The 17507-nt window shown below is 47.2% G+C and overlaps 3 protein-coding genes and 1 pseudogene across 9 annotated transcripts in view; 2 read left to right on the top strand and 2 right to left on the bottom strand.

The window, feature by feature from the left end:
- The window catches only part of KIAA0753 (KIAA0753 ortholog), a 60374-nt gene extending 51229 nt beyond the window's left edge, over window positions 1-9145 (bottom strand). For 2 of the 6 annotated variants that reach the window (XR_003001788.1, XM_024734825.1), the window contains exons 1-2: window positions 8973-9145; window positions 3957-4119 (exon numbers count right to left, since the gene is read on the bottom strand). Coding sequence is in view for 5 of the 6 variants with exons in the window: in XM_024734825.1 (XP_024590593.1) it covers window positions 3957-4052 (96 nt within the window). In the remaining variant the exon portion in view is untranslated. Of the gene's footprint in view, window positions 1-3956; window positions 4120-8328; window positions 8421-8972 lie in introns of those variants that run through there. The other 4 variants (XM_024734807.1, XM_024734792.1, XM_024734799.1 and 1 more) reach the window with 4 other exon arrangements.
- Window positions 599-1288, top strand: LOC112393638 (60S ribosomal protein L10a pseudogene; annotated as a pseudogene).
- A 200-nt stretch (window positions 9146-9345) lies between the features above and the next one.
- On the top strand, window positions 9346-12094 carry TXNDC17 (thioredoxin domain containing 17). Its single transcript, XM_024734861.1, has 4 exons — window positions 9346-9560; window positions 10124-10205; window positions 10633-10708; window positions 11858-12094. Exons 1-4 carry the CDS (start codon window positions 9416-9418, stop codon window positions 11924-11926), a joined length of 372 nt encoding a protein of 123 aa, XP_024590629.1. The 5' UTR covers window positions 9346-9415; the 3' UTR covers window positions 11927-12094.
- MED31 (mediator complex subunit 31) overlaps window positions 11411-17507 on the bottom strand; it is an 8709-nt gene continuing 2612 nt past the window's right edge. The window contains exons 4-5 of one of the 2 annotated variants that reach the window (XM_024734848.1): window positions 13307-13531; window positions 11411-11468 (exon numbers count right to left, since the gene is read on the bottom strand). In XM_024734848.1, coding sequence (XP_024590616.1) covers window positions 13339-13531 — 193 coding nt within the window. In that variant the 3' untranslated portion in view covers window positions 11411-11468; window positions 13307-13338. Of the gene's footprint in view, window positions 11469-13151; window positions 13532-17507 lie in introns of those variants that run through there. The other variant, XM_024734839.1, reaches the window with a different exon arrangement.

Genomic DNA, 17507 nt, shown 5'->3' with positions numbered 1-17507 from the left:
CTGTGTGAACTCATGGGTTTAATACAGACAGATAGGCAGGTAGACAAACAGACACACGGAAAGGGAGGAAAGAATGGAGTAAGACAGAGGAGGGGAGAAGGAAGGAGGAAGTGCAGATCTGCATACAAATGTGTGTACAGGCACACAAGTATATATAACTATTTCCCAATTATGTCCTCTGGGAGGGCATATAAGAGAAACACTGACATCCGAGAACCAATGAGCACATCTAGTACCTGGATACTGATTCCTAAAATCCATTCTCCACCAAAGGGATGAAGTCTCCTTTGATAAATAGCTGATTCTAGGGCTGGGACAGGGGAAAATTATGCTGAGCCTGGAATATCTTTTTATAGCAAAAAGTGGTCGAAGATTGATGGAAACATGAAAGGGACACTAGAATCAGCTTGAAGTGACTCTCATTTCTTCCCCTGCATCGGCAGGCGGACTCTCAACCACTGCGCCACCAGGGAGGCCCCAGAGACCATTTGAATATCATACTGAATTAAGTAACACTCTCAAAGTCTGCTCTGATATAAATAAATAAATAAGTCACCACCACATCATAATAAAAAATTGATTCAGGCAAAAATCATCCATGAGCTCTTTTCCGGTTATTGTGGCGCGAGGGGCCATAAGCAGCAAAGTCTCCCGAGACTCCCTCTACGAGGTGGTGCAGGAAGTCCTGCACGAGAACCAGCGCAAACGCCAGAAGTTTTTGGAGACGGTGGAGCTTCAGATCAGCCTGAAGAACTATGACTCTCAGAAGGACAAACGCTTCTCGGGCACCGTCAGGCTTAAGTCCACTCCCCGCCCCAAGTTTTCTGTATGTGTTCTGGGGGACCAGCAGCATTGTGATGAGGCCGAGGCTGTGGATATCCCCCGCGTGGACACCCAGGCCCTGAAGAAACTCAGCAAGAATAAGAAACTGGTCAGGAAGCTGGCCAAGAAGTATGATGCCTTTTTGGCTTCAGAATCTATGATCAAGCAGATCCCACGAATCCTGGGCCCAGGTCTGAATAAGGCTGGCAAGTTCCCTTCCTTGCTGACCCACAATGAGAACATGGTAGCCAAAGTTGATGAAGTGAAGTCCGCAGTCAAGTTCCAGATGAAGAAGGTGCTGTGTCTGGCGGTGGCTGCTGGCCACATGAAAATGACAGATGATGAGCCTGCGTACAACATCCACTTAGCTGTCAGCTTCCTGGTGTCGTTGCTCAAGAAAAACTGGCGGAACGTTTGGGCTTTGTACATTCAGAGCACCATGAGCAAGCCCCAGCGCCTGTTCTAAGGCACAGCTTAATAAACCATACTCCCACCATTAAAAAAAAAAAAATCAGTGAATGCTAAACTAGCAAATGAAGTTTGGGGAACAAAAGGATATTAACATAGTCTCAAAGACAGATACTTCCAATTACAAAAGGCAAAAGAGTAACTTTACAATGGAAAACTTGGCAGACACCACCTTAATCAAATAATTAAAGTTAACACTGTCAGTAATGGGACTAAATCGACAGCGTGTACCTCCTGATATGATGCACTGAGAAGAACTCAGCATCACCTCGGTGGTTTTCCCACCGCAAGTGCATAACCTGAACGTAATTATAAGAGAATTTCAGACAAACCCAAAATGAGAGGAAATCCTCGAATAACAAGCCTGTAGTTTTCAAAAATGTCAATGTTATGAAATACAAAGACTCAAAAATCATTCAGATTAAAGGAAACTAAAGAAACATGACAATGAAACTCATGATCTTAGATTTTCTTTCACTATGAAGGACATTATTGGAACAACTAACAAAACCTCAGTGAGGTCTGTAGATTACATGATAGCATCATTTGATGTTAATTTCCTGATTTTGATCACTGTACCATGATTATACAAGCAAAAGTACTTAGGGGCAAAAGGGCATCATGTTTGTAACTTACTCTTAACCAGTTTAGAATTGTGTGTGTGTGTGTGTGTGTGTGTGTGTGTGTGTGTGTAGTGAGCAGAGAGAGAGAAAAAAAAGGAAGGAGGGAGAGAGAGAGGGAGGGAAAATGTAATAAAATGCTAACATTTGGGGAATCTGGGAGAAGAGTATCCAGGAATTCTGCGTACTATTCTTGCAGCTTTTCTGTCAGTCTGAAATTATGTCAAAATTTTAAAAAAGTTTTTCTTTGCGATATTACTATACACCCACCAAAATGGTGTAATTAAAAAATATATAGAATTAAAAAACACCAGCAAATGCTGGCAAAGATGTGGAGCAACTGGAGCTCTCATTCATTACTGGTAGGAAAATAAAATGGTACAACCACTTTGGAAAAAGGTCTGTTGGTTTGTTAAAAAACTAAACATACACCTACCCTACGACCCAGCAATTTTACTTTCAGGTATTTACCCAAGAGAAATGAAAACATGTTTACAAAAAGATCTGTACAAGAATGTTCATAGCAGCTTCATTCATAGTGACCCAAACAGCCCAGGTATCCATCAATTGGAGAATGAATAAACAGTGGTACACATTTACTATGGAACACTACTCAGTATTCAAAAGTAACAAACTACTGATACATGCAGCAAGGTGGATGAATCTCAGAAATATTACACCAAATCTCAGAAACATCATACCCAGTGAAAGAAGCCTCACACAAAAGAGTACACAGTATATGACTCTGCTTACATGAAGCTCTAGAACAAACAAAACTAATCTATGTTGAAAAAAAATCAGAATAGTGGTTGCCTGTGGAGGGCCGGGGTGGGACTGACTAGGAAGGGGCACGAGAGAACTTTCTGGGGTAATGTAAATGATCTGTATCTTGATAGTGGTATTATACATGGGTTACACATGTGTATACACATGTGTATACACTTGGCAAAACTCAGCAAATGTGACAAGATGTATACATTTCAGTGTATTTGTTGCAGACGTAAAATGTACATCAAAAGAAAAAAATGGTAAACAAAGGATGAATTCTAGGGGACTTCCCTGGCGGTCCAGTGGTTAAGACTTTGCCTTCCAATGCAGGGGGTATAGGTTCAATCCCTGGTCGGGGAGCTAAGATCCCACATGCCTCGGGCCGAAAAACCAAAGCACAGAACAGAAGCAGTATTGTAACAAATTCAATACAGACCATTTAAAAATGATCCACATCCAAAAAAAAAAAATCTTTAAAAAAGAATGAATTCTAGTGTATGATACGCATGCTCAAGTACTCAGGGTACTCAGAGTCTGCAATTTATTCATTTATTTTATTTTTATCTTATTTATTTTTGGCTGTGTTGGGTGTTTGTTGCTGCACACGGGCTTTCCCTAGTTGTGGCAAGCAGGGGCTACTCTTCGTTGCAGTGTGCAGGCTTCTCGTTGCGGTGGCTTCTCTTGTTGAGAAGCACGGGCTCTAGGCACGTGGGCTTCAGCAGTTGTGGCACACGGGCTCAGTAGTTGTGGCTCACAGGCTCTAGAGTGCAGGCTCAGTAGTTGTGGCGCACAGGCTTAGTTGCTCCGTGGCATGCGGGATCTTCCTGGACCAGGGCTGAACCCATGTCCTCTGCCTGGGCAGGCAGATTCTTATCCACTGTGCCACCAGAGAAGCCCCTGAAATTTATTTTGATCTGAGTCCAAAAGTATGAGGGATTGATGAATGGATTCTAGAGGGATGGACTGAAGCATAGATATGCAATGGAACAAACACGTGAAATAGTAATGGAATCTACAGGTTCACTGTAAAATTCTGTTTGTTGTATGTTTGAAGATTTGCGTAAATACAATGCTGGGGGAAAAGACATTTTGGGGACAACTGGGTGAAGCTGAATGAAGACTGGTTCTTAGATAATATTAGGGAATTATTTTTTGTCCATTTTCTTAGGTGTGATAATGGTTAAATCTAAAAGGTGATTTAAAACGTGTTCATTGCCCTTTTCTTCGTCTGAAATGTTTCGTAACAAAACTCTGAAGAGAAAAATAAAACGAAACTACCTGGGTCTGAAGTTTCCTGGGGTCACTCCTCCCATCCAGTTGGACACTAGATGCTAGATGAACACAGGTTGAGGCTGGTCTGCCTGATCCCATCATGTCAGAAAGTGTAGCACAATAGTGAAAGCTCAGTCATCAGCCAACAGTTCTCTCCTAAAATCATTGCCTAAAATAAAAGAAAGTACTTTCAGACCAACTGCATTCAAACGAGAGGAAAGAGTAAGTAAAACACAGTGCCATGCTCATATAACAATATCGTGGTAGCCCCCAGCCACCTCATACTACAGAGTGAATGCTTAAGGACAGGTATACAACAGTATCTTCCACTTGCCAAAGCAACTACACTTTTGAAATTCTACCTTCCAAGCGAATAGGGGACACACTAGCTTAATGACTATCTCTTGAGCCCTTTTCATTCCAAATTTCACATCTCAAAGGTCATCGATAAAACGTTATTCCAGAAACAGAGCTCTGCTATGGTAAACAAGCCCTTTCCCGCAAGCGAGTTTTACGGATATACAGCCTACGTTAATAAATCCTAACTACTAACCAAAGGGCAGTATACTTCACTCTTCTAGGTAGCTCAGAAGGACATAACTGAATGACTCTAAGTAAACCTGTGGCATCGGAGTACCTAGACTGACGCCAGGAACTGCCATTAACTAGCTGAGTGGCCTCTGTACACCTTCAATTTCCCCCAAACTCCCCCCACCCTATATTCACATACAGTGTCTAACAGATAAGAGCGCTTTGTAAACTACACACGCACCAGTGCCTCTCCCTGTTCTGAATGCCTCCTTATAGACACTACTGCCCCTGCACTCACACACTTGCTCATGTCGTTATTTACCTATTTCACAGGTATCTGTCTCATCTTCCCAGCTAGACAAGGTTCCTGGAGGGTTAGGGCCTTGTCTTGCTCTTCTCTGAGATTCCCCACAACAGTGCTTTGAGCATAGTGGACAATTTAACTCAACATTTGTCGAATTAAGCAGATTTTCCATAAACTGACTAGTGTTAACTGCATGGGGGAGCTTGCCCTCTCAAAGAGTCCCATAGGAACTCAACTGGGAAATTCAGGTTTTTTTAAAGATCCCTAATTTAAGCTTTTGAATAAACTCAAGGATTGTAGACTGGATTTGCCTAAAGACTGACTGTAGAAATATAAAGATTCCTTATTTCTAAGGCTGTAGAGACATAATCAAAAGCGGAGATGGGAGGAAGCACCCGAGTGAGGCAATCCCAACTGGCTTGACATCACCACAGTCCAGGGGCCGGAGCCGCAGAATGAAGGAGCCTGCAGAATTGGGGCCTGGGCATCTGTGGCTTGTACGTGGTCAGTACTTTCCCCCTGGATGCCAAAGGCCTAACAGTCCATTCTCCAACAGGAAGAAACTAGGTGATCCCCACAGTTCCAGGATACCTCGAGTGATGCTACACACACACACAAGCACATACACACACGAAGCCCAGGGACACCCACCCCGAACCGTTCCCCTGTACAAAGTCCTGGGACACCCCTCTCCTTGCAACCTGTCCCTTTCCCATTGTGCCAGAAAACCTCCCAATGTGTTATCCCATATACGGTGAGGCATCTCCAGGAAGTATCTCTCTCCCCCATCCTGAGACACCCTTACGGCCTGTGCCTTCATCCATAACCCAGGACAAATCTCCCCCCAACCTGTTCCCTCCCAAAGAGCCCCAGGGTCCCCCAACTTGTTCCCTATATATACTACTGGAATGCACCCCTCAATCTGTCCTCCCCCTCACAATTTTCTCCCAAATTGTTCCTCCTCCCTCTGATTCTAGACCCTCCTGCAGCCTGTCTCCTCCCACCCTGCTGTGCATGATCTCTCAAGTGGCCAATGCCTGTCTCCTCCCTTGAAACTGGGGGTACTTCCTCGGCTTCATTCACCCCCCAAGCCGTGCCTGTCCTGGACACCCCTGGCACGTTCTCAGAGTCCGGTTCTTCCCCTGCAGACCTTGGGCAGCTCCATAACCTGGTCCCACGCCCACAGGTGTAAGACACCCCCCCTGGCAGCCCCAGGACACTTCTACCTCCTGTCTCCCACCCTGGAGCCCCGGGGCCCTCTGTGGACGGCCTCCTCCCCGCCGTGAAGCTGGAGACAGCCATACTGGGATCTTCTCCTGCAGACCCAGTCACCCACACTGCGGCAGGCCGGCGCCCCGCCGTGGGAACTCCTACAGCTGCAAGCACCCCCAAAGACAGAGGTACCCTCACAGCCCCAGGGACAGCTCCATCGGCTCTCCTTCTCCATAGGCCTGCAACGCCTTCAGAGTCAGTCTCCCCGTTCCCAGGTCCTGAAGCCCTGGCAGCAGTGGGCACCTCAGTCGCATGTCTCCTTCTCCATGCCCCTGAGCCACCTCCAGAGCTGGCATCACCCACCAGCGGTCCAGGGGCCCCAGCAGCTGTGGACACCCCTGCAGTCAGAAGTACTCCTGCAGTCTGTCCCCTCCCTGGCAAGCATGAGAAACCCCCAGGGCCAGTCTCCACCCCCAGGGGACCAGGTACCCGAGAAGCCATGGGCACCTCAGCAGCCACAGGAACCCTAGCACTCTGTCTCCTTCCCCATGATCCTGGGGAAGCCTCACAACCAGTATCCTCTCCCACAGACCACAGCTCCTGGGGAGCCACAGGTACCCCTGAAGCCAAGGGTATCCTGGTAGTACGAACCTCTCCCCACAGGTTCAAGTCATCCCTGGAGCCACGTTCCTGACACACAGAGCCAGACACCCACATAGCGGCAGGCACCCTGGCAGGTACACTTCCAGACCCAGACTTACACACAGCTGTGGGTGCCCCTGCTGGGGCACTCCTGTGCTTGGACACACCTGCTGCCTCTGGCGACCCCACTGCCTCAGACAGCCCCGCGGCCTGTCTTCTCATGCAGAGACATGAGGCATCCCCACAGCCAGCCTCCTGATCCACAGACCCGGGTCCCCCTAAAGCTGCAGGCACCAGAGCCTCTTGCCCCCCCAGAGCCCGCCTCCTTTCCCACAAACTCAAGACATTCCCACCGCAGGTCTCCTCCCCAACAGCCCCTGTCACTGCATCAGCCGGGGGCGCCCCCAGAGCCTGCTGCCTAGCCCACAGGCCTGGGACACCACCGCCGATGGTCCATTCTCCCACAGCTCCTGCTACCATCGGAGCCTGGGACACCCTCACAGGCTGTTCCGTTCCCCACAGACCCCAGACACTCCCACAGCCTGTCTCTGGCCCCAGAGGCCTAGGTACTCCCATAGCCTGTCCTATGTCCCACAGGCCTGTAGCGCCCCCAGGACCTGCCTCCTGCTTATCAGGACCAGACACCTCTGCGGGCTGTGCAGCTTTCCGGGACCCGAAGTCGCCCCCAGAGCCTGTCTCCACCCACACAGCCTGCCCCCTCTCCCCGAATCCTGGCTCACCCCGACATCTCGCTCCTGCTCCAGTCGCACAAGACACCCCTATGGGCTGTCCCGTGCCCCACAGGCCAGGGAGACGCCCGGCGTCTGTCTCCTCCACGGCTTGTCTCCTCCGCCACGCGGCTGGGGCACCCACAGAGGGAGTTTCCTCCCGCGCAGCTCTGGGCACCCCTGCGGTCCGCCCCCTTCCCCCTAAGCCTGGGGTATCCCCACACACAGGCGCCTGCGCTGCCTGCTCCCTCCCCCGCAGACCTGGAGCAGCCCTGCCGCCTGGCTCTCCCTCCACAGCTCTGGGTACCTCCACAGCCTCAGGCCACCCCACAGTGGCCCCGGGAACCCCCCCAGTCGACCCTTTTCCCCAAGAGCCCGGGGCAGCCCCATAGCCTATCCCCTCCACGGGCCCAGGCACCGCCACGTCTTGTCTTCTCCCCCGCGGGTGTGGGGCAATCCCAGAACTTGCCTCCAGAGTCCCAGGCACAGCCACAGGTGGCATCCTCACAGCCTGGCCTTGTCCACACAAATCTGAGGCCCTCTCACAGCCTGCCCCTAGGTCCGGAGCTATGGCTACTCCTGCGGCCCGGGGAACTGGCCTGTCCTGTCCTTTCACCCATGGTCCGGTGAGACCACCACAGCTGGTCTCTACCCACGAAGCCCGGCCAGGAACCCCCCTTTCAACCGGCCCTTCTCCTGCAGACACGGGATGGAGCTCGACTCTGCTTCCTTCCCCACATCCTGAAGCTGCCCTCATAGCTTGCACCTTCAACCACAGTTCCAGAATGCTCTCATGCCCCGTAGATCCCGGACGACCTTTTCTCTCACAGCCTCGGGGGCTCCTATAAGCCGTCTCCTCCTCCTCCCCAGTGCCAGTCACCCACACAGAGCCGACAGGCCCCACCACCTGGGGTTCCCCCACTGCCCCGTTCACCCACACAGTCCCAAGGTCCCTTGCTACCTCCATCAAGACTGCCGTGCCAGGTGTCCCCGCAGCCTTGTTCGCCCCGGCGGCCTGGGCTGTCCCCGCTGCAGGTCTCCTCCCCCACGGCCGCCGACAGTCCTGCAGCCTTTCCGCACTCACACAGCGCGTCTCCCGCACCGAGGACCTCGCCCGGCGCCTCCCTCCACGGCCTCGGGACGTCCCTGCACCCCGTCTCTTCTCCCACGGCCGCCGGACTCCGCGCCCGTACCTGCTGGGCCCCACGCAGCGGCCCGGCGTCTTCGCCGCTAGCTCGCCCCTGCGCAGCCCCGGCAAGACCCCTGGGCCAGCGGCCCCACTCATCGCTCCAGGGCGACTCCCGCCTTCCCAACGCAGCCCCGCAGCACTTTCTGTCTCAGCACCGGCTCCCAGAGCGGCTCCACACACGCACTCACACACTCAGCTCTAGCCCTCTGAGCCTTCCTCCCTCCCAGCCCCCTACCGCCGCCCAGTCCCGGACGCCCGCCCCCCGGTCCCGGGGCCCCAATAAAGCCTCGGCAGGAGAAAAGGTAATTAGGCCCGACAAGCGGCAGGATCTGCGCTGGGTCAAAGTCTCCTCTCCCGCAGATCCATGGCTCCTAACGCGGCTTCCCACAATCCCCCCAGCTCTGGCCAGAGCCCACCTGGTCTGGGGCGCGGCGCGCCTACCAGAAAGCGGGCTGGGGGCCGCAACTAGGCCTCCCTTCCGGCCGCTCGCCCAGTCGCCATGGCAACGGGCGCAGGGCGGGTTGGGAGCCGTTAAGGCTCCGGAGCCACCTAAGGGTCCTGGGGCTGCGCGGCGGCAGGTTCTGCAGCCACTGCACATGGGCTGGGGCCGGGACCAGACAGGGGCAAAAGCCGGGGTTTCGGGGTGCAGTCAGCACTGAGAGACCTGAGAAAAGAGAATAGAAAGACGGTGCAGAGGAGTTTTGGCCGTCAGAGGCTTCCGTAGCACCTCAGAGCCGGGCTTGCTGTCTCAAGGCCCTGCCTAGCTCCCCGCCCACCCGGAAACAGCTTCGCCCCACCTCGCATGGAGCTCCTCCCAGCGGCCCAAGACACCTCTAGCTGACCGAGGCACGCTCTCCCGATGGCCCGCTACAAAGAGGTGAGCGTGTACGGCTACGAGGAGTTCATGCAGGCGGTGGAGCAGCACAGTGGCAAGACCATTTTCGCCTATTTTTCTGGTTCTAAGGACGCCGAAGGCAAAAGCTGGTGCCCCGACTGCGTGCAGGGTGAGGCCGGGATTCGGGGGCTGCAGGCCAGAGTAAGTGGCAGGAAGGCCGAGGCTATGGCCAGAGTAGGGTGGAGAGGAAGCGGAGGGAGTCTTGCTACCGTTGTCCCGCAGGGCGATCTGAGCTCTCACCTTGCCTTTTCCTACCCTGTTTCCGACTCTCCTCCTATTAAGTCCTTCCCGCCCCGCCAAGTGTGCTCTTCTACCATTCGACCCCGGTAATCTTGGAATCTAGTCCATTAGAACTTTTCACTTCCCCAATGTGATTAGTGTCTTACAGGAGACGTGAATTGGTCTCCTTATGGTAAGTCAGCAAATACTTGTCTTTCATTGTTCTGGGCGCTGTAGCCTGGGGACAAATCAGGACTGAAAGTGGGTCCTTACCCTTAAAGTGGCTCTCAAAAAAATCAGAAAAAAACACGTGACTTCCGTTTACCTCCTCAGTTAACTGCAGGATAAAGTCCGAGTACTTACCAAGACGGAGGGGAGGGGAGGGGAGAGGGACGCTGTTCATCAGTGCCTGACTGTAAAGTTGGTAATTATTTCTATCAACTTTTTAAAAAGCTGAACCGGTCGTACGAGAGGGGCTGAAGCATGTTGGTGAAGGATGTGTATTCATCTACTGCCAAGTAGGAGAAAAACCTTAGTAAGTGGCAATGCGTACTCTATTTCCCAGACATGCACTAGACTCTTGCAAATTTAGGCGGGAAGGGTCTTGTGATTCAGGTTCTGAGTTCTAAGATACAGTCGGATAAGTCAAGCAATTAGAATATATTAAATACGAATTAAAAATTCGAATGTTCAGCCATTTGTATTAGGTAAGGGTAATTCAATAATTTGGCCTGATGTTAGTTCAGAACTTGTCTTTACATTTATTTTATATCTTAGTATATATTCACTTAAATGAAAACTTTGCACAGGAGAATATATGTTGTAGACGTCAAGGTTTTTAAAATGTTTACAACAAAAACAATGATTACTGAAAGACTGAAAGTGGGAATATATCAAATACAAAGCAGAATGTAAGAAACCAAGTAAATGTTTTTCATGATCACTTTCTCCTTCTGAAATAGTTGGAAAGAGCCAAATAATGACTTCAGGAAACAGTTGAAATTAACTGCAGTGCCTACACTACTTAAATATGGAACAGTGAGTATCTTTCTTTAACTGTGTTGGGGATACAGTTCACCCTATCAAAACCCTTTTAACTTGTTCTGGATTCAAATTTGAAAAGATCTTGACATTTCATCCCAAATATCACATTGCTCTTCAGAATGTATTCAAAATACACATGGCTGTCCATCCCTATGGCCTATCCCAATAAGTTATTAATAATGCAAATATTAGGGTTTTTATCATGCCTTTTTTCTTTTTGTCGTGGCCTCTCCCGTTGCGGAGCACAGGGTCCAGACGCACAGGCTCAGGGGCCATAGCTCACGGGCCCAGCTGCTCCGCGGCATGTGGGATCTTCCCAGACCAGGGCACGAACCCGTGTCCCCTGCATCGGCAGGCGGACTCTCAACCACTGCGCCACCAGGGAAGCCCTTTCATGCCTTTTATTTTTTAATTTATTTTTTAATTAATTAATGAAATTTATTTTTGGCTGCATTGGGTCTTCGTTGCTGTGTGCAGGCTTTCTCTAGTTGCCGCGAGCGGGGGCTACTCTTCGTTGCAGTGCGCAGGCTTCTCATTGCGGTGGCTTCTCGTTGTGGAGCACAAGCTCTTGGCACGCGGGCTCAGTAGTTGTGGCGCACAGGCTTAGTTGCTCCGTGGCACGTGGGATCTTCCCGGGCCAGGGCTCGAACCCGTGTCCCCTGCATTGGCAGGTGGATTCTTAACCACTGCACCACCAGGGAAGCCCCTTTTCATGCCTTTTAAAAGCCATCCTTATTTTAAAATTCTGTAAGCACTGTTGAAGAAAGTTGGTTAACATACAATTCCTTAAAACAGTGGCATCAATAGTTGTTTTCGACTTAATGCATAATTCTGGATGAAAAGAAAGGGCATGTCCTCTAGTTTAGTCATGGCCCTGGGATTCTAAATTAAAGAGTTAAAGGGAATGGGTGACATCGGGCTTCCTGTCTCCTGTTTTAGTCCACGGAGCCAAGTATTTTAATGATTCACCTTAAGGTAAATATCTTAACTATTTCATAAAGCTTGTTACAACTAGTTAATAGTTTCTGAATAGCATAATTTCTCTGTTCCAAGACTTGTGTCATTCAAGGTAGAACAACTCATTCCCCTCCTAATAACATTTTTGTAGCTGTGGGTTAAGATATGACTGTTGTTCTCTTACAGCCTCAAAAACTGGTAGAATCTGAGTGTCTTCAGGCCAACCTCGTGGAGATGTTGTTCTCTGAAGATTAAGATTTGATGATGGCAATTGTGTCTTTATTTCCTGATTTGCTCTAGTATAAAAGAATCTGCATACTTGCTTTGAATTCATGTTAGCAATAAGTAAATAAATGATGATGTAAAAAAATTGGTACATGTCTAAACAATAGAGAGTGCTATTAAAATGCTCATGAACCCTCAGTTTGCTTTAATATATGGGTATATTTAAGCTACCATAGGTAAAATAATTCTTCAGGAGTGGCAGTAATAGCACAAAGGAAGCTATTATTAGAGATGACAGAAATACCTAAAAGCCCCTAATAGTGCAGTAGACAGCTTCCAAATCTCTAAAGGAGTTAGGATCTTTTACCTTAAATTCCACGAATTTACAAAGAGCTGTTATTCCTAAAACTCCTTCTTTGGCTTTAGAGTGTAGAACTTAACCTAACCACTGCAGGGAAGCACAGCACATCTAATCCAGCCTCTGCTTAATGCTGGCAGGTTTGTTACAGCTGTCTGAATATGCTTCACTACTTGGGATGAGGCAGGTGGCAGAGAGGTCAGAGACCATATAACCTAGTGATGGGAAGGACTCCAGCCTGTGAGTCAGTCTCATTGATTATCACTTACTAGCTGTGTAACCATTAACCTGTCTAAACCTCAGTTTCCTCCTTTATGAACATGGATCATTCTGAGGATAAAATGAGAATGCAACTAAGCACTTAACATTGTGCCTGGTTTGTGGTATCTGCCAAATAAAGGTCGGCTTTCCCAAATGAGCACAGATATTTGAGGCTCCTCACCTTTGTTCTAGTCTTAAGGCCAAGAGTCCAATTAGTAGTTAACCACCAATCTTCTCCCTGCCATTACCAGGTCAGTGACATACCAATGATTCTTCCCTAAAGCTCTCTTGCAAAGCAACTGGCGATACAGGTATGTCTCCTGCCCTGCAGAATTTAAGAACCTTTATGCGGTTCCTGCTGCCTGACGTAAAGAGGTCACTTACTCCACACCTCTCACTCTGTAGATGAAGGGCAGGATAGCTGATCTGAGGGACAGCAAGGTTCCAGGAGGCAGACTTGTCCCAGGCCCCACCGTACATGAAAACAGAGCTCGGCTTAGAGTTTGGGATATTCAGTGGCCCTCCCCTTACCTCACCCCCCCGCTGCCTTAAATTGGTCTGAAACACCTAACATTTCTATTCCTACTCAGCTGACTGTGTTAAATACTAATAAAAACTTACAAAGCCACAGGGAAATCAAAGTAAAACAATTCTGGTTTAACAGAAATAATCTATTAACAAGAAAAAGTTAGTTCAATTAAATGGCGCACTAACGGTTCTAGGTGCTCACCACAGTAAAGGTACATAGGAAGAGTCTTTTTTTGTCTTCACTGTACGGAAGCAATACATACATGTCTTAAGAGCCTGGTCTGGATCCGGCTGTTCATTTTCCCGCTGTGTTGTTTTGCTGTTGCTGCTCCGCCAGGGCTTGCTGAAGGCGCATCCGCTTCCGGGAATAGTGCTGCCAGTGCAGAATTTGCTGCTCATCTATAAATTTCGCACACTGAGCATTCACCAGCTCCTTACGGAAGTGTTCGTATTGGAGCAGTTCTAACATGTGTAAACACTGAGGGTACCTGGAGTGAAGTTTATAAGTTAATGAGCGACGTCACGTAATAATGCCAGGCTCTAGTTGAGTTGCTCACCTGAGCGCGATCTTGCAGCCTGCCATCTCTGCCACATTCGTTTAGTATGCTTCGGTAGCCCAGTTCTATTTTTTCCCGCTTAGGCATCAAAAGTCAGCAGAATTTTCAAAAGTGAGAAAACTTAAGTTCAGAAAGATTAAATAACTTGCCTAAGACCACACAGTAACTGGTAAACGGAGTCAACATTGGGGGACAAATCATGCTATTCTCTTCTGGTGGTTTCCAAGGCGAGGAACACGAACACTTTTTATTTTAGTAATTAATTATGTGTTTAATTAATACCTACTGGTTTTCCATAAACAATAAGACAACTTTTATTTTAAAACTGAGTCAATCTCAGAAAGAACTAAGCACAAATATTGTATTCTAGTTTTCCACAGGGATATAACAATTCTGAAATTAAGTACATATACTCTGAGGTTGAGCAAATACGTAAGTAAATATGCTGTATATAGAAAGCCAAATTTCTGGCTCTCAGAAAAAGAGTTTCAGATAAGGAAGGGGAAGGCTAGAATGAATCTTGTTACTGAGTTGGAATTGAAAACATCAGTATGAACTCATTTATAGAAATAGATATTTATATACACACACACACACACACACACAATTACTAGCTTTGTGTGTTGAGAGGGCCTACAAGCAGTGACACCAATGAGCACACTGAATGCCCAGATCATGGGTTTTATATAGAATTATCCAAGGTTGGTTGGAGACATGGCTGATTCTAAGGCTAACAGAAGGAAAGTACAAGATGAGCCTGGAATATTATGTAGTACCAGAAAGAAAAATGCTCAGAAAATTATAGTGATACGTCAAAAGTTCTCAGGAGCCAATGTGAAGGGGCTCCCACTGGCTATATCTGGGATCAAGAAGATACATAATTATAACCCACAAGATAAAGAATCCAAGAGTCCATATTGATGTAACTTTTTAAAATGAATAAATAAATCGGGAACAAGGAAATGTTCCTTCCTTACAACTGAATACCAACTAATAAATGAATAAAGAATGATGGAATTAGAAAATCTCCACAGTAAAAATTGTTTCAAGCAAGTATCTTCCACAGATGCTAAAGTTAGGTAAAAGAATGAAATATGAAACAAGATATTTACATAGTCTCAAAGTATTCCCTCACAAAATATGTATTAAATACAAAAGGAAAAATAGTAACTTGATACAGAGAAAACTGGCAGCCACCACCTCAACCAAGTGACCAAAATTAATATCACCAGTAGAGGGACAAATGGACATCCTATGACTCCTGATATACCAAGAAGGATATAACATCACTTCCGTGTCACACTTATGGGGGGAAAAAAAAAGAAGACTGATGAACTCAGATTAATGGAGACTAAGACATGACAACAAAATGCAGCATCTGAGCCTAGACTGGACACTGCCCCAGACACAGGACATTAGTGAGACAGCTGGCAAAATGTGCGTGAGGTCTGCTGGTTAGATAACAAGATCAGATGATATATCAATGTTAATGTTCTGATTTTGATCACTGTACTATGATTATATAAGAAGTTTGCACTTAGAATATCTGGGGGAAGAATATACAGGAATTCTTCCTACTGTTTTTCCATTTGTTTTTAAGTAAAATTATTTCAAATAGAAAAGACATAAAATTTAAATGAGTCAATTAAAAAACAGTGAGTCTTATGGGGAGTACACAGATAGAGCCAAAATTGTACAAGTGATATTCAAATGACTAAAGCTTGGGGACAGTACACTACAGCAGTGCTTCTCAAATTTTAATGCACACATGAATCACTTCTTTTTTTTGCGGGGGGGGGGTGGTTCGCGGGCCTCTCACTGTTGTGGCCTCTCCCGTTGCGGCGCACAGGCTCCGGATGCGCAGCCTCAGCGGCCATGGCTCATGGGCCCAGCTGCTCCGTGGCATGTGGGATCCTCCACGGACCGGGGCACGAACCCGCATCCCCTGCATCGGCAGGCGGACTCGCAACCACTGCGCCACCAGGGAAGCCCACGTGAATCACTTCTTAAAATGCAGACTCTGATTCAGGAAGTCTGGGGTGGAGCCTGAGGACTGCATTTCTAACAAGCTCCCAAGTGATACCAATGTTGCTGGTCTGAGAACCACATTGAGTAGCTGGTCCCTATACCATGTTGTCCTTATTACAGATTTGCTTCCTATACTCCAAAGATTCACAGTTGCTTGTAATTGTCAGCAGCTAAGTTCCACTCACACCTACCCTGGCTATTTCCTTTTCATGAGGACATTGTTGGTAGTTAAAAAGACCTAGGTTTGAAACCAGCTCTGCCATTCTCCAGCTGTGTGGCCTCAAACAAGGTACTTAAACTCCCTTAAGGTTTAGTTTCTTCAACTGTAAAATAAGTTAATGTGACGACCAAGAGAATGGTCCTCAAGTAGCATTTAGTAACTGGAACTTAGACACACTGTGATCATTTATCAGACTTGTAGAGTCAATGCTCAGAATACATTACATGACAAAATAAGGAATTATAAATGTTAATAGGCTACAATTATAGCATTAACCAACAAGATGAAATAGGAGAGGTACAAAAGGAAAGTTCTACAATTAGATTTTTTAAAAATACATAAGAAATAAATGGAGAACTAAACTAACAGCATTGATGAAAATAAGAACTGAAAGATTTTAGTTGACATAAAGCTCCCAGCAAGTCAACAATATGAATCCTTGCCCCCTCATTCCCTGACCCCCCAAAAGGTAATGTAAACTTAAGCTGAACAAATATAAGTATAATGTCCATATGAAGAATAAAAAGCTATTTGGTCCACTGTACCTTGATATCTGAAGGCCTGTGTTTAGCTCTTGGCTGAAAAACATAAGGCATAAGTGCAAAATATCCAAAGGAGGGCACATGAGAAATGGCTGAAGGTAGGTGAGAAAAAAAGGTGTAAGAGATAAATTATAGTTGCAAGTCGTGGCTATTAGTGAAATGGTAGAAACTGTCTAGAAGAGGCAACTGCTCCTCTGCTCTGGCCAGTGGCTGACCTGGGAGAACAAAGACCTGGGGTTACCAGATCCTCCAGAATTTTAGAGAGTAGCTAGAAATCTGGATTAAAATATGAAACTTTCTAATCTTCAAATGTTGGCAACTATTAAATGAAAACCTTGTGCAGAAATGAAATGGGGGTTAATTTGCAACCTCTCTTGAATTTAAATATCTGAATGGCTGTTCCTCAAGAGGGCATAGATTGGTTCTGGATTAATTCAGGGATAAAACTCAACATGGGTTGGAGTTACATGGAGGTATATCATATTATTATACAAGGAAGAACTTTCTAGCATCTAGCTAACAATGGAATTGGTTGCCCCTGAATGGAGTAGTATGGGCTCACTGGAAACCTCCAGCCAGCATGTAGATGACCATCTCAGCAATGTTGTGGGTGAAACTGAACTTGTGTCTAGGGCTCAGTGTCCAACACTGAGTCTCTAAGTCTACATACATATAACATGTTGCAACCTAATAAAAAAAAGTCTTTTCTCTGGATTATTAAATGAATAATGGTTCTTTATAAAGGGCCAGTAAGGGTGCCAAGGGTCCTGCAAGCTACAGGAGGATGTGGGCTTCATACATCCTCCTTGTTATGAAACACAGATCAGAAAAGTGGGAGTACAAGTTTGAAATGTTTTCCTCTCAAACTTGTGTTTGTTTAGGAAAGAAAAAGACTAAAAGTTTCACCATTGCTTTTTGACTACCTAGTTAAGACAAAGCACAGGTGGGAATTCACGGTTTCTTTTTTACCATTAAAAAGGAATAAGTTCGGGGACTTCCCTGGCAGTCCAGTGGTTAAGACTCCACGCTCCCAATGCAGGGTGCCCGGGTTCGATCCCTGGTCAGAGAACTAGATCCCGCATGCCACAACTAAGACCTGGTGCAGCCAAATGAATCA

Source organism: Neophocaena asiaeorientalis, unplaced genomic scaffold (genome assembly GCF_003031525.2).
Source record: "Neophocaena asiaeorientalis asiaeorientalis breed wild unplaced genomic scaffold, Neophocaena_asiaeorientalis_V1.1 scaffold129, whole genome shotgun sequence".
NCBI classification, from domain to species: Eukaryota; Metazoa; Chordata; class Mammalia; order Artiodactyla; family Phocoenidae; genus Neophocaena; species Neophocaena asiaeorientalis.
This window is presented reverse-complemented; position numbering and strand designations above follow the sequence as displayed.

What these genes read in the sequence shown, in the direction of transcription:
- TXNDC17 (XM_024734861.1), top strand. Translation starts at nt 9,416, where the DNA reads ATGGCCCGCTACAAAGAGGTGAGCGTGTACGGCTACGAGGAGTTCATG. An exon ending in GTGCCCCGACTGCGTGCAGG is followed by an intron (nt 9,561 to 10,123) that starts GTGAGGCCGGGA and finishes CTTTTTAAAAAG; the next exon opens with CTGAACCGGTCGTACGAGAG. An exon ending in CACTACTTAAATATGGAACA is followed by an intron (nt 10,709 to 11,857) that starts GTGAGTATCTTT and finishes GTTCTCTTACAG; the next exon opens with CCTCAAAAACTGGTAGAATC.